The sequence below is a fragment of the Micropterus salmoides genome, unplaced genomic scaffold (assembly GCF_014851395.1).
Source record: "Micropterus salmoides isolate LMB-PRFRI ecotype aquatic unplaced genomic scaffold, ASM1485139v1 Ms_hic_scaffold_7, whole genome shotgun sequence".
Classification (NCBI taxonomy): Eukaryota; Metazoa; Chordata; class Actinopteri; order Centrarchiformes; family Centrarchidae; genus Micropterus; species Micropterus salmoides.
In genome coordinates, this window is record NW_024044459.1 from 22,661,904 (window position 1) to 22,676,328 (window position 14,425).

At 39.4% G+C, this 14,425-nt stretch overlaps 1 protein-coding gene across 4 annotated transcripts; it reads left to right on the forward strand.

Annotated features, from left to right (window-relative positions):
• Window position 1: 1 nt before the first annotated feature.
• Window positions 2–11,205, forward strand: rmi1 (RMI1, RecQ mediated genome instability 1, homolog (S. cerevisiae)). 4 transcript variants are annotated; one of them, XM_038703954.1, is made up of 9 exons: window positions 2–140; window positions 1,264–1,483; window positions 3,570–3,680; window positions 4,486–4,635; window positions 5,576–5,646; window positions 5,947–6,070; window positions 6,345–6,438; window positions 6,689–6,878; window positions 7,230–11,205. In XM_038703954.1, exons 2-9 carry the CDS (start codon window positions 1,322–1,324, stop codon window positions 8,389–8,391), a joined length of 2,064 nt encoding a protein of 687 aa, XP_038559882.1. In that variant the 5' UTR covers window positions 2–140; window positions 1,264–1,321; the 3' UTR covers window positions 8,392–11,205. The 4 variants fall into 4 exon arrangements, with proteins under 4 accessions (XP_038559882.1, XP_038559880.1, XP_038559879.1 ...); XM_038703952.1 differs by having other exon boundaries at window positions 66–140; window positions 1,261–1,483; XM_038703951.1 differs by having other exon boundaries at window positions 100–339; window positions 1,261–1,483.
• The last annotated feature ends 3,220 nt before the right edge of the window (window positions 11,206–14,425 follow it).

Below are 14,425 nucleotides of genomic sequence, written 5' to 3' on the forward strand. Positions count from 1 at the left end.
TGAGCAGAATGCAAAGCAAACAGGCGACAGTGACCATTGGATAGAACATACGTCAATCACAAGAGCGGAAGCGTTTCCAAATGCCCGGGTGCAGTCACGTCCCAGTTTACTGTGGCGATTAAGTTATTCCTGTTTACAAGGTATGATCTGCAAGGATAATGTTAATTTGTGTCTTTCTAAGAACGTGTCTTTTGTTTATAATAACTTATATTGTTATGTTGTATGGACCCAAAGCTAAGCTATAGTAGCTTGAACATTGCTAAATAAGTTGGCGCCTTGGCTAACGTTAACATACTTTCCACAACACGTTATGGACGAGGCTGCTTACACGTTTCTCAGGTAACCTCAACATCAACCGTTACTTGAACATTAACATTTTTAAAAATTGTATAATTCCATAGCATGCTATCCTTGCCTGCATTTCTCACTCAACTCAATTCAATGGGGCTTTATTGGCATGGGAACATTACGTTTACATTGCCAAAGCAAATCTGGAGTAAAACCATGTATGTTACATACACTGAAGCTAATAAAATATTTACATATAAGTAAAATACGATAAATAAATAAAAATGTAGACTTGCAGGTAATTCAATCAATCTGGTATTTATGGCTGTCCATACTGCTATCTATTGTGACTTGGAGATCTTACTGTATTGATGCTTGTATGTTGTTCCACAAATGCAAGTCGCTTTGGATAAAAGCGTCATGCCAAGTCATGTGAATGTAATGTAAATCTTTCTTTCTTTCTCTCCACGCCTTTGTACCCAGATGTGATCATCTGCAGAGACACAGGGTTTATCCAAAATGATTTTACAACAGAAACATACCAGAAAGCAATTCTGCTATGTTCTTGTATATTCGTAATCTAATTCCTCTTGCCAGTAAATCACCACATGTTTTGGTATGAAGTGGATCTGGAGATACAAGGCTCTTAACCATAGAAACTCCCTTAAAGCCCTCAGCGATTACAGGGTGCTATGTCATGAATTAAATAAAATGTAACATTTGAACTTGTATACCATACCTGCAACAGTTAATTTGCTTTTTCATAAAGCCGTTTTACTAAAATATTGGTGGAATATATTTGGGAATTCAAACTATTTAGTCTGTAAATAAAACAATAATGTACCAAATGTATTATTGCTGATGTGTAATCTAGAGTAATTACTGATAAATGCAAATAAATATGAATAACTGAACTCAGTAACCAATTATTTGGCCGCCTGATACTAGAGTTGTGTGCCTGTTATATAATAGCAGATAACAGTGGAGAGAATAGCAGGAAGAAGCCTACACGAAATACACACTAAGGAAGAGGATGGCCCCTGAGATCCAGGCAGTGGTACGTGCTACCCAGGCCTGGTTGCAGTCTTCCTGGCACGTCCAGGTGCCATTTGCCTGGCTGGAAGCCTGTGTGGAGTGGCTGCTGGAAGAGGCAGGGGGAGCAGGTCATCTGTCACAGCAGCAAATCAACCAACAGGTAGGCAACAGGTACCTGTCTTAACTGTGAAGTTGAAGGCATAATGATCACAGACTAGAGATTGCTCAACTGTCATGGCGGTACCTCCATTACTATTACATGAGTAAGTATGGAACTTGGGTCATGTGATAACAGGTGATCGTATATGAAGGGGGGAAGATGGTTTCTCCTGTCTCTCTTCCAACATGGTCTCTGGTATGGATGACCTCTGACCCCTTCCCAGTTGAAGCTATGACTGGCTTTGATGTGGTGGTTACAGACATCCGATGCGTGTGTCAAGTGTTCCTTCAGTCTCTTGTGCAAGACCTTGCTGGGTCACCCACATACTGTTCTCCACAGCTGTGTAGAGCTGAAACAATTAGACAATTAATCAACAAAAAAATTAACTGCAATTTTGATGTTTTTTGTTTAAGCCATTTAATCAAGCAAAAGTGTCAAACATTTGCTGATTTCTGACTCAAATGGGAGGATTTGCTGCTTTTCTCTGTTTTAAATTAATATATTAGATTTTCAGACTCCGATCAGTTGGACAAACACATTTGCAGATGTCACCTTGGGCTTTCAGAACACATGATTGGCATATTTAACTTTTTAAAATCATAGCTATATTTCATAGACAAAATGATTAATCAGAAATATTATCAACAGATTAGTCAGAAAATAATTGTTAGTTGTTAGGTAGTTAGCAACTGCACATTTATTGCATTTATACAACAATTCACTTTACCTCTATGGGGTAATCCCGTCTTGAAGGTGTACCACTCTAGAGGGAATAACCCAGCTCAAAGATACCCCATTAAAACTAGGAGCAGATGAGCAACAAAAGCCTGGGACTCCTGTCTACTGCTTTCAGCTGAGAACAAGAAGATCAGGCTACTGTGGGTAATGATCGGCGAAAGTGGATGATTGAGGAGTGAAAGAACACCTCTTGCTCTCAGAAATCACGATTTCTGTTGTAACATGCAGATAGCAAACAAAGAATTTTGTGTAAACAGCGTGAAAGCGTCCTGTCAAGTGTCAGCTGTACCAGTTGGTGGTGGCGTCATGCGGGGTATGTTTTCTTGCATTTACGCGTCATTTGTACGCAACAGTGTACCTAAAATATTGTTGCTGAACCGCTGGGTCCCTCCATGGCTAAAGTCTATCTTTTTTCTTGCGGAGGATAATGCTTAATTTCTTGAGGCACATATCCACTCCTGATGATTCCAGGAACACGGCAGTTTATTCAAGTTGCCCACATGGTCACTACATCTCAACTCAGGAGATCACCTTTTGAGTGAAGCAGATTAGGATGTTCATATCATAAATAAGAGACCAAAGATCTGCAGGGACTTTAAGATACCGCTGAGTCACTATGCTTTAACACCCCTATCTAATCTCATCATGTTTAGGGTTGCAAAATTCCGGGAATATTCAAGATGGAAACTTTCTATGGGAAATAATGGAAATAATATGGAAATATAAGGGTTATTTTGCTTTGGCTGTATTTGCCATGTCAGATAGAAACAAACATTTTACCATATCATAAGCAGACATATTTGTAAGCCCTTCTAACTGAAATAAAAAAATCAACAATTTAGTTGAGTTGAACTTTAATTTAATTAGTCGACACATTTAACATTGTATTGAACTTTGAACAACAACAAAAAAACATTCATTCTGATCCCGCCCAATAAAACGACATCTCTCCAAAAAACCCTCGGAGGGTTGTAATTTTACTGAATTGCTCTTTAATGGGATGTTGGCAAATTACCTGTGATGGGAGAGTGCGCTGCCGAATGCAGTGCGTGGTTACAATTCAATTAAATAGACATACTTTTAACCATAACATCCCGTAAGACCTAACATTGCTTCTTTATGTGTATTTTCCACACTGTATTTTCACTAAAGGTACAACATTTTTGTGCAAAATATCCTAAATTCCTGGAAATATACCAACCCTTTGTATAAGTCAAATAACTTATAATACTGATAAAACTGAGTGTCATAAAATATGTCATACTGTAGGAAATGAACTTGCAGTGAACCACAGAATTGGCAACAGTCTAAAACCTCATGTGCTTCACTGCATGATGTGAAATTGTAGGCGCTGGACCAGTGGCTGTTGACAGACCTGAGGGACCTGGACTTCCCTGTTCTCCCTCAAGGACTCACTCAGGCCCAGAAGACTGAAGTCAACGGCACCTTCTGTGTCCAGGTACAAGCATATTGATCATATGTTTCATCTCATGTTTATTGTTACATGCCCATTGATCAGTAGAAAATTATAAAGTAGCCAGAGTCGGCCTAGAAGGGTTATTTTGGTCAGAGATTAAAGGCACCTTTCAAAAACCTTGTTAAAAACAGTACATGCTGAGGAGAATATATGCACCTACAACAGGACACAGGCAAGAAGGATCAGTATTATCAACATTTAACAAAAAAAGGCTGCATTGAGCAAAGAAATTATCAGAATGTTCTTACTGCATTTATTTAGTGGAGCTGTCAGTTTATAATGTTCTTATTGTAATTGTGTGTGTGTGTGTACATTGTTTTGTTATGTGGATCTTAAAAATATATGGCTGAAGGCCATTTTTGCTTTATAACAAGCTTGGTGTGTGCTTTTGTGCCATACAGATTACAAGCCAATAAACCAATGATATACAAAACAGACAAAATTGCACAGCAAGCTGTTGTAGCAAAAATAAAGCTCTTGTGCAATTCAAGGATAAAAGATGATTGGAGTCAGATGCCATATTACAACAAAGCACCACTGGATTTCAGTTTTCCTTCAGATGGAAAATGGAAACCCAGCTGGAAACCCTGAGACAGGGTTGTTAAATGTTAGTTGGTTGGTATACAATGGTGGCTCACAAATAAGACTAGCAATTCAAGAAATTCTCTTATACAGCACTGTATGTCCATTATAATGTATGCGAATGTAGTGTCAAACATTTCTCTGGATATTTAAGAAATGACTGCATGGAAAAGGCAGTTAAATCAAAGTTCACACTCTGTTTTAGGTTGACTCCGTACTGGACATCAGTCAGCCTGCGTATGGTCAGCTGCAGGAGTGGAGGGGCACAGACTGTGCCAATGACGATGTGTCTGCTGTCACACAGACCACACAGAGGCCCTGGGAAGCCAGACCAACCCGTATGCTACTAATGCAGGTCGAAATCTCCTTTGAGCTTCTGAAATGAATGCGCAGTAAACCTAACATTAACCTTAAAAAACAGGGACAGAATATGAGATATAAGTCAGCTGCCTCTGAACTAACACAACCTGGTTGTTGTTGCAAAAGGTATTCAAGAACCATACTGTTCATTTAAAAAAACAGCCAAATTATGATTAATTACCTTTACTTAATATGTTTGTGTGTGTATTTTTAAACTGGTTTTTGCATCAACCCTCATACTCAATAAGTGTGTGGCCCTTGCAGAGATGTAGTTTATTCTTTCACAGCAGGTTTCCTTAAGAGATCTAGATCTAGTTGAAACTCTACATGTCAAGGACGGCGCTGCATTATTATTTTGTTGATAAAATCGTTTGTGATGTGGATGCCAAATTATGTTACAGCACTTTTTAGCATTGTACATGAACTAGTCTGGACTACAGTGTATTTGACATTATAAATACAGCGTCACACAATACACCGGTGTGTACAGTTATACTGAAATCAACTGTCCAACCCGAATCTACAACCAGGCTTTATCTCTGCGTGTTTGGTCAGATAGACTTCTGCTTCTCTTCACAACTGAATCAGAGTGGACAGGTAAAATCAGGGAGAGCATGAAAGAGTAAATTGCTGGGACATACGGCGCAGGCTGTAATTTTCACCTTAAGTAGTACACTTGTCACTGCTCTATGTTTCCCCAAGAATAGTGCTGGTGTTGCTTAGAAACGTTGCATTGTTTTTTTTTTTTCTTTTTGAGCAAGTCCCACAATTGTCAGTTTTAATTTGTTTTTCTACTTTTAGAATTCCTAAAACAGTTTAGACACACAAGGTTAGGGCAGCAATACTGTTAGGTTCAGAATGTAAATCTTTAGTCATTTATCAATAATTTCCCTGCTCAGTTGTTCCTGGTCAGATACAAAGTCTCTGTTGTACAGGTGACAGATGGAGTCCAGTGCCTGGAGGCCATGGAGTATCAGTCTATCCCCGCACTCAGCACAGCTCTCAGGTTAGCAATTTATCTGTGAAAACTCCACAGTGGTGTCTTTCTACTGCTACTGATGTAAAAAGAAGAACCATGACTTTCTTTTTTTTTTCTGCTCTAGTTTTTAATAAACAAAAGTGCTTTAATTGACAGAGGGAGGCCGAGGGCTTCTGTTACTTATTTATGTGTTATGTCACTTAGATTTTGGGTGGACATTCATATAAAAGTGAATAAACATTATAGCTGCCAGTTCTTGTGAATCAAGAGAACACAATTGATTTTTCTGAGACTTTTGCACCAATCGTTTACTTTTGTCACCCTCAGGCCTGGTGTGAAGCTGCAGTTGCAAGGGCAGATGGTTTGCAGACTTGGGGTGCTTCTGTTAGGGCCAACCAATGTCAAGGTCCTGGGCGGTGAAGTGGAGGACCTGGTTGACAGGAACAACAAGGTACACTGTCAAAAACAGATTTAAACCAATACATGTTCATGTTTTCCTTATTTTTGTGTGAATAATATTTGGACCTAATCACCTTTTGATTCAGTTTTCTGGTGTATATTTCTGGAGCATTGAGATGAAGTCTAGCTATTATGGGACAGTTACTGGTTTTATTATTATTATTATTATTATTTTTTTATAGCTAAAGACATAATCCCAGCTGTTTTATATACAACATACAATAACTTTACAGATCCAATAGTATACTTCTATACTACTCTGACAGGGCAGGGTGCTGAGTCGGATGCTGGGACTTCCCGAGGAGCAGCAGCAGCAGCATCAACAGGGGGGGGAGGAGGCCCCACCAGCACCACAACAAGGTATATTCATGAGAGCTTGTATGTTTAATAGTAGCTCATGTGCTAGAAAGGTCACTGATAGTATAAAATATGTACAATATTGCACTACAACACTTAACAGCATAAATTTGATTAGAAATTTAGATTTTCTATAAAATAAGGCCTGTTTGAGAATGTAAATGGATGCCATAAGTTGCTTGCTATTTGTTTTATGTTATTTGAGTTGTTTGACGTGAGTCACCAGCATGCCATTTTTTTGCTTTCTCTTTAGGTAACCAGGAAGTGGAGGACCTGGAGCTAAATGACGCGGAGTTGTTGGCCAGTCTGGAGGCCCAGGAGGAGGTGGGAAGGGTTCAGATTGGGCCTGTTAGAGACAGTGGCTACGGGACACTCAGTGAGCCCTCCACTCAGTCTTCAAGAAGCACCTCTGTCAGGAGCCTTGTCTCGACAGCCTCATCCAGGTGGGTGGTAAACAATGTGATGTCTTGACATTTTGACGCTGGAACTCCTCCGTGTTCAACGTTGGGCAAATATGCCTTGACATTTTGAATTTCAGCATATCGTTTGTCTTCAGAACAGATATCAGAATTTATCTTTCAGCTACTTTAGGAAGCATTTAGCGCTTCTCATTCTACGGCCTATGGACAAACTTATTTTGTATCAGGTTTTTGTGGTTGTTCATTTGCAGCCAGTAACAACCATCAGATTTGATAAGCATTCAGCATTACCTCTGGCGCAATGAGCCCATCAGCACTGTTAACATTTTCTGGTTTAAAGCTATATGAACTCAGTCCAACATTACTCTCTTACAGAAGTGAAGCCTTTTACAGAAGTGGTCTGACCCAGAGCAGCAGAAGTGATTCAGTCCAAGGTGATCGCCACGCTACCGAACAAGAGGATTCTGACCTCTTACCTTCTGACCACTTGACCCAACCAGAGATCCCAGATCACAACATGGCAGACGAAGACTTTCCAGATGAAGACTTTGACGATCTTCCCCTGGATGAGTTGGACAGTGTGATTTTTCAAGAAAGTACAAATGTGATGGAGAGCAGTCACAGAAGCACGCCACAGAACAGGGAAACTGCTCCGATTGAGCAGCCCACTTTTAATGGCTCTGGGTCTCGTCTTGGGTCTAGTAATTCCAGATACACCACGCAGAAAAGAGACTTTCAAGGCGTTACTAGAGGAGCTACAGGGCATTTCTTTTCCCCAGCAACTTCAAAGCCATCGGGTGAATCAGAATTTGTTACAAAAGATGAGAGTGATTTCATGGATGAAGATATGGACTGCTTTCCTGAGGTAGAAACTTACAGAGGGCCAAAACAGCCTCCTGTTCCCCAAGGACCTAGTAGACACAGTGAGAGTGCTACCAGCAAAACAGAAAATTTAGGCTCCAGTTGTAGACTTACCGGCAACTCATCAAGGAGTGTCACATCTTGGGAACAAAGTTACACCTCAAGCACTGCAGAATATGATAGACTATGTGCTAAAACAGGTCCACAGAGTGACAGCTCGGTCCCTGCTCTCACTCTGACCTCTCCACCTTTTACATATTTGTGCCTGCTAGAAGAGATGATGTCCAAACCGCACCCCCGCACCACAGAGATCCGTGTCAAAGCTTTCATTGTGACCCTCTTGGGGAAACTGAGCAGCAGCAACGGCCTTTGGAGCGTCTGCGCTACGATATCTGATGGAACCGGGTACCTGGACGTGGTGCTGTCCGATGAGGTTTTAAGGGGCCTGCTGGGGTTCTCGGTGGCAGAGAAAGGTGCTCTGAAGCGTGACCCGGCCCAGAGAGGTAAACTGGACGCTGGGATGAGGAGATGTCAGGAAGAGCTGGTGGACATGTGCTGTGTTATGATCGTCGTGGTCGAACCGGAGGGCAGGAAAGCTGTGGTGACCAAGGCAGACCCCATCAATGAGCAAGTAGTCCAGGAGCTGGAGCAGAGGGTGAGAGACAGGCGCAAATAAACACAGGGGAGAGGTTGAGGGGAAGTGGGCAATAATGAGAAAATTACAGGCTGCGGAGAAGTAAATTGCCCTTAGGCAGAGATGAAACATTGTAAACAAAACTGAGGCAAATATAACATTGTACATCAGCATATGTATGCGTAATGAAACTCAGGTATTTCTTTGGGATTGGTGATCAACCCACCACTCTGCTTCAGATTTGGAGAGCAGATTGTGTGAACGCCAATGTCTGATGATCAGAAAGGGGTGTGTTGAAATGCATCCCATCTGCTATATATGAATGTGACATTCTGTCATTTGTCATTGGAGGATTTCATTCATCCATTTCTGCCTCACGCCCAAGCAAAGTAAACAGATTAGAGAAATGGAAACGGAAAGGAAAATGTATCTATACTGTATATTAATGATTGGTCAGCATCCCAAATTGTATGTAACATTTATAACTATAAAGACAAGAGTGTATTGAGAGGACGGAATGGAGGGGGGCAATACCACTTCTGATTGTTGTAATGAATTGCCAGCCTTTGCATTCACTCAATGCATCCATTACTTCTGAAAAATTATTAAATATCCAAGGGTCGTGTGGATCTTTAATAAACTCCCCCAAATGAGAATGAGAGGAAAGGAAGATAAAGGAGAGGCCATGAGCTTTGATCATTTCTGTTCATTACGGTGCCTCATCTGTGTTTTTTGTCTTTGATGAATACATTTACCACATATTTTATGTTTTGCCTGTATTTATTGTATATTGAAATAGAATTGTTATTAACTAATTAAAAAAATGTGTGAAGGAAGAGTTCGCTGCTAATTTTACCTTTCCATTTCTCCTCATTAAATGAGTATTGTATTCCACAAGATTGGATGAATAATCAGACAAACTAGACGGGCGTTTCATTTAGTTTTTAATAGCTTTATTAAATGCACTGTTGGGATATGCACTGTTTGAGAACACATGCACACATAATAATATACATAATAATAGTATTATCTGGACTTGTAGCTCTGTAGAGGTGTCAGAAATATCTCTTTGAGATGAAACATCTCAACAATTTGTGTTACACAAATGAATTTGTCTCGTCTGCCATCATAATTAGGTGGCAGTCTCTCATGCTTCAATGTCTTCATTGTAAAAATGAGCAGAACACAGGCTCCTAAAAGGTATCACAGAGAATGTATGTTAGTACATATGTGTGTCTCACGCGGGAGGGCACATGCATGTATGTTACTGTCTTATGCCATTGTGTGCTCTTCCATTCAGGTAGCTTGTCTCGGATCATTAGGGGCTAATCAGGTTGAAGATCTAAATCAGGACCCTGCTATGCATGTCGATAGCCTGTTATGTGCTAATGAGGCTGGAAGCGATGGGGGGGGGGGGGGATACAAGTGGAATGAATATTGGGTGATAGAGTAAATGAAACAAGAGGTGAGTGCTGTCTCAGGGGATATGGAAGTGATGCTGCAGGCAAACCTCACTATATACAGTACATAATGTATGTATTTCACTGGTGATTAGGCTGTGAGGTGGCTGTAGGGTAAGTAGCTGTGTATGAAATAGATAACAAAATATATTTCCTAAGTGTGTGTTTACTTTTATCGTTTCTATTTTATGGTAGGAAATAGAAGGAAAGGCTGAAGAAAAGTCCACATATGAGTATACTTATATTATAAAGTACGGTTCTGCTCAAAGAGGTGTTATTTAAGTTTGATTTAAATTTCTTCAGCACAAATTAATATCTTAAATATCTTAAAATAAATATAAATTAAAAAATAAATAAAACTAGAAAAAATAAAGAACATATGCAACATTTAAATGCTGCTTAAAGTACTCTTAACTCTTAGTAGTAAAATGTTCAATCCAGGACTTTTACTGTATATATCAATATATCCTTTTTAGTTCCAGTCAGTAAATTAGGACAGAAGTGGGCAGGGAACAAATCCTGTAAAGAGGACACAAACCAAACATTTACAGCAGGAATTCTTTTCTTAGAGATCTCATATGAAGCTTATGACCTTCATCATTTCCTCTTAATGTATTACATGTACGCTGTGGGTCTGCAGTCCGTTGAAAGGCTAGACTGCACAGTCTTCTGAGGAAATGACAATTTTTGAGTATAAGTTTGTCATTCAGTGGCACATGGCAAATGACATATTTCAGAAGCAGTATGAGAAAGTGCCCTAATAGCTTTCCATTTGCAATATTTCCTCTATGTTAGTCTTCCACTTCTGTCTCAGTCCAGAGCGGCAGCAGGAAAAAAAATACGCTTTTTCATTCCCCTGTCAGTTTGAATGTACCTTTCCAAATTGCAGATAGCAGGCGAGCGGAGCAGACTGAGACAGGAGGGACAGAGCGCACACATGGGAGAGAGAGCACTGTGCTAATTTCTCTAATGCTCATACAGCTGCACTGTACCTCTTTGGTCATTACAAATATCAATGTAAAAAGTATATGAGCAGTCCTAATACCCTTCCTGCTGCAGCAGCTGTAATTTTCTTTGCCCTATTACATTTAGTAATGAAAAATCCACTTAGACAGCTCAACTTCTCTTTTAGACCTCCATCAAAATGAGCAAATGGTTTCTCTTCATGGCAAAAACATACCTCTTTACGTACGTGTGTGTGTGTGCACGTGCGTGCGTGCATGTCTGCTGAGGCATAAGGATGTGGATCATTAAAGGAACAATAAATGATGATGAACTTGGACTTTGGAAACAATAAAGTACCTTCCGACTTTGTTTTTGGCTCATCTGGATGTATGGAGGGGATGATTTTTGTGATTTGAAAAAGCATGAATAAAGGATCCATTTTGTGCTCATATCAAACTTTTCAGGTGGTTTTATTTTAACCGACAAATGGCAATGGTCATGGTAAGCCCATTAAAACAGCAATATGTCAACATATAGATTTACTAAATCAGACAACTCATTTTTATTAACCTAGAGTCATTACATACACACATTCATAATATAAACTGGAAAAAAGACAAAAAATACATTCATGGATTTTGGAACTTCACTGGTGGAAGAAGTACTCAGATCTAAGTAAATATGCATTCCAGCTTTTACTTAAGTATGAATATAAAAGTGTAAGCATCAAAATATATCAAAAGGAAAACCACTTTTGCAAATTAGTCTTTTATGTAATTGGATTATAATAATTATTGATGCATTAATGTGTAATTAATTTTAATGTTGCAGTTGTTAAAGGTAGAGAAGGATCATTACAATTTTGATTGTTTGATTTGTACAGTAATTATAACAATGATAAATATAATGATGATAATCTGAATCAGCAAAACAACATGTATCTAAAGCTGTCAAATAAATGTACAATACTTACCTCTGAATTGTTGTGGAGTAGAAGTATAAAGTTGCATAAAATGGAAATATTCAAATAAAGGCCCTGGTTGAGCCAAGATATGTATGCTTTGGCAGTTTGAGCATTTCCATTACATCCTCCAGCCAGAGTTTATGAGTGGGTACTGCAGTCTTTTTACATCTGAGGAGAATCAGTTGCCGAGTGAGCAGCGTAGAGAAAGCTACAACTACGGCTTGGTTAGCCTTCATCTTTAGGACATCAACATGACTGTGGGTGCTTGGATCACAAATTAAATGATTCACAATTTTCGTCTGTCTTGAAACAAAAGTCAGGTCAGGTGTTTAGAGTAACAAAAAAAAACAACCACCATTTGATTTGTCTAACTTGGCCAGCTGGAACTCACTTTTGAATAAATGTTTGCATTGAAGGAAGACTGTGGATTTTGGAGGAAAACAGGGGGAATAATTACACCAAGAACAACCTGTTGCAATGTTCTCGCAGGCACCCGTCTATTGTTTGAAGGCAGACATGAAAAATTATAACCTATCCCAATTTCCATCTTCTCCTGAAAGGAGTAGATTAAAAGAGCAAAGTCTTGCCAATTTAGTACTGGTCAGGTGGAGCCTATGTAGTGACCACATGCCTGTTACATATTGAAGAGGAGCTGCATCCTTTTTCTAAAATAAATACATCACACTTTTGCAATGGGTCAATTTCCAACCACTCTAAAACAACACACGTTTAAACCCTTAGAAAACATATAGGTAAGACATATTTGTTAAATATATTTTAATAGTCAAACTATTGTTGAACACTTATGTTCTTTGATGGAAGATTCTGAAATAAAACTGTCAGACACAAAGTGTGAAGGGTAAGATATGAGAAAGACCTTAAAGATTTTGAAGATCTAATCTTGCAATTAAGGAGAAACAATTAATCCAGTCTTTGACCTCCAGTTGATGACTCAGGTGAATGATGGTTAACTAGACTTAATGGGAAAACCTATTAAAGCTTGGTGAGGCAACTCTGAAAGAGCACAGACAAACGATTGACAGGCCCACAATACAGCTGGCCTCTCTCTGCATTCTTCTCTCATACTACCAAGTCATTACTACCATTTGAATTTGAGCCAGATGCACTTGAGAAGCAGGACTTAAAAGAAAAGAAAGCAAAGGTACCATATAAAGAGACGAATGAGTGATTTTGCTGTGACAAGGATAAGAATGGCTCGCTCCCCCCACTTGTCCTTTCTTTCTCCACAAAGACGAGGAAGCCTGACAAGCTGGCCATTAGGAAGGTAATTTCACAAGCTGTGCGGAGTGCTTTCGCTGTGCCCTTACACCTCTTGAACATCATGAAGCCTTGTTCTGTAGCCCTAGTTAATATTAAGAGGATACACAGACTGGAAAAGACTGCAGACAAACAAGCAAATGAAGGAAGTGTATCAAACAGATGTTGTGCTCAGGTCGTGGCTCTTTATACTCAGTGGCGCTCGGAAGAGTCAGTTAGTCAGTCGTCAGCCAGCAGTTTAGGGTTTACACACTGTCACTGAATTCCTGTGATTATTCCTGATTATTGATCTTGGGTGATCTAGTCACATTTTTAGCCGGAGGCATCACAGTCCTATATATCATTAGGGTGTAAATGTATGTGCACCTGTTTGTGTGTGTGTGAGTTAATGCCTTTAATTCATGAGGCAGGATATGAAACGAAAGGTCACCATCAGGAAACCATTGGGACAAGAAGGGAATTAAGGGGAAATGATATCCACCAGAAGAGATTACGAGGTATGTAGGTTACAGAGAGATGGAAAGAGGAAATACTCTGAATGGGGATCTTCTATGTAGAAAAAAACGTCACGTTTCAGCTCATGTCTGAGAGGATGTTGAAGTGGTTTTTACTCGCATTTGCGTAGACAGGACAGGCAGAAAAGTAAAGGCTGAAGTGACAGACCTCTAATCAGCATGAATTCAAATGACACCCGGTCGCAGGATTGTTACACACGCGCACACATATACACAACACACCCAGGCTGTTTGGCATCTGCCTGTGTTGTTGCCACAGTGAATGGCATGCAGAAAAAAACTCTAGTTGTCTTGGGGGGAAAAGACAGTGTTTACTGCTAAAGGCTGTAAGCATAGAAAACTGATTTTTATCTGTGTAGGAAGTGAATGATTCATATCCTCCATGTTGGCAAACACCAGAATTAAATCATCCAAAAATAACATTGTCCAAATACATTCACAGATGATTTGCTCTTCATTGATTTCGCTCCTGTTATTCCCCACATGTTGGATAATCATTTCCTTATGTATTTTCTGGGAAATTAAATTAGTTACTTTGAAGAGGCTTATGAAATTACATTGTTTGATCTCATGTGTGTCCTTTAAGAAACATCTTGTGAAGACCTGTTGCAGTCTCCTTTTACCTTCTTTATTCAGGTAGGCTATTTCTTAAATCAAATAGTTGCCACTGGTTTGCTGAACTGAAAGTGAACATAAGTGTTGTGAAACATGTTCACTGTAGACTTATTTCTTATTTAGCTATTTAAAAACCCATTACCAAGTGAAGGTTTCTCAGTGAACTCACACACAAATATTGGGCATAACGCAGGATACAGTAGGAGCTGCAACATTTGGTCAATTAATCAATTAGTTGTTTACTATTAAATCAATCGCCAAATATTTTGATCATTGATTCATCATTTTGAAAATAAAGG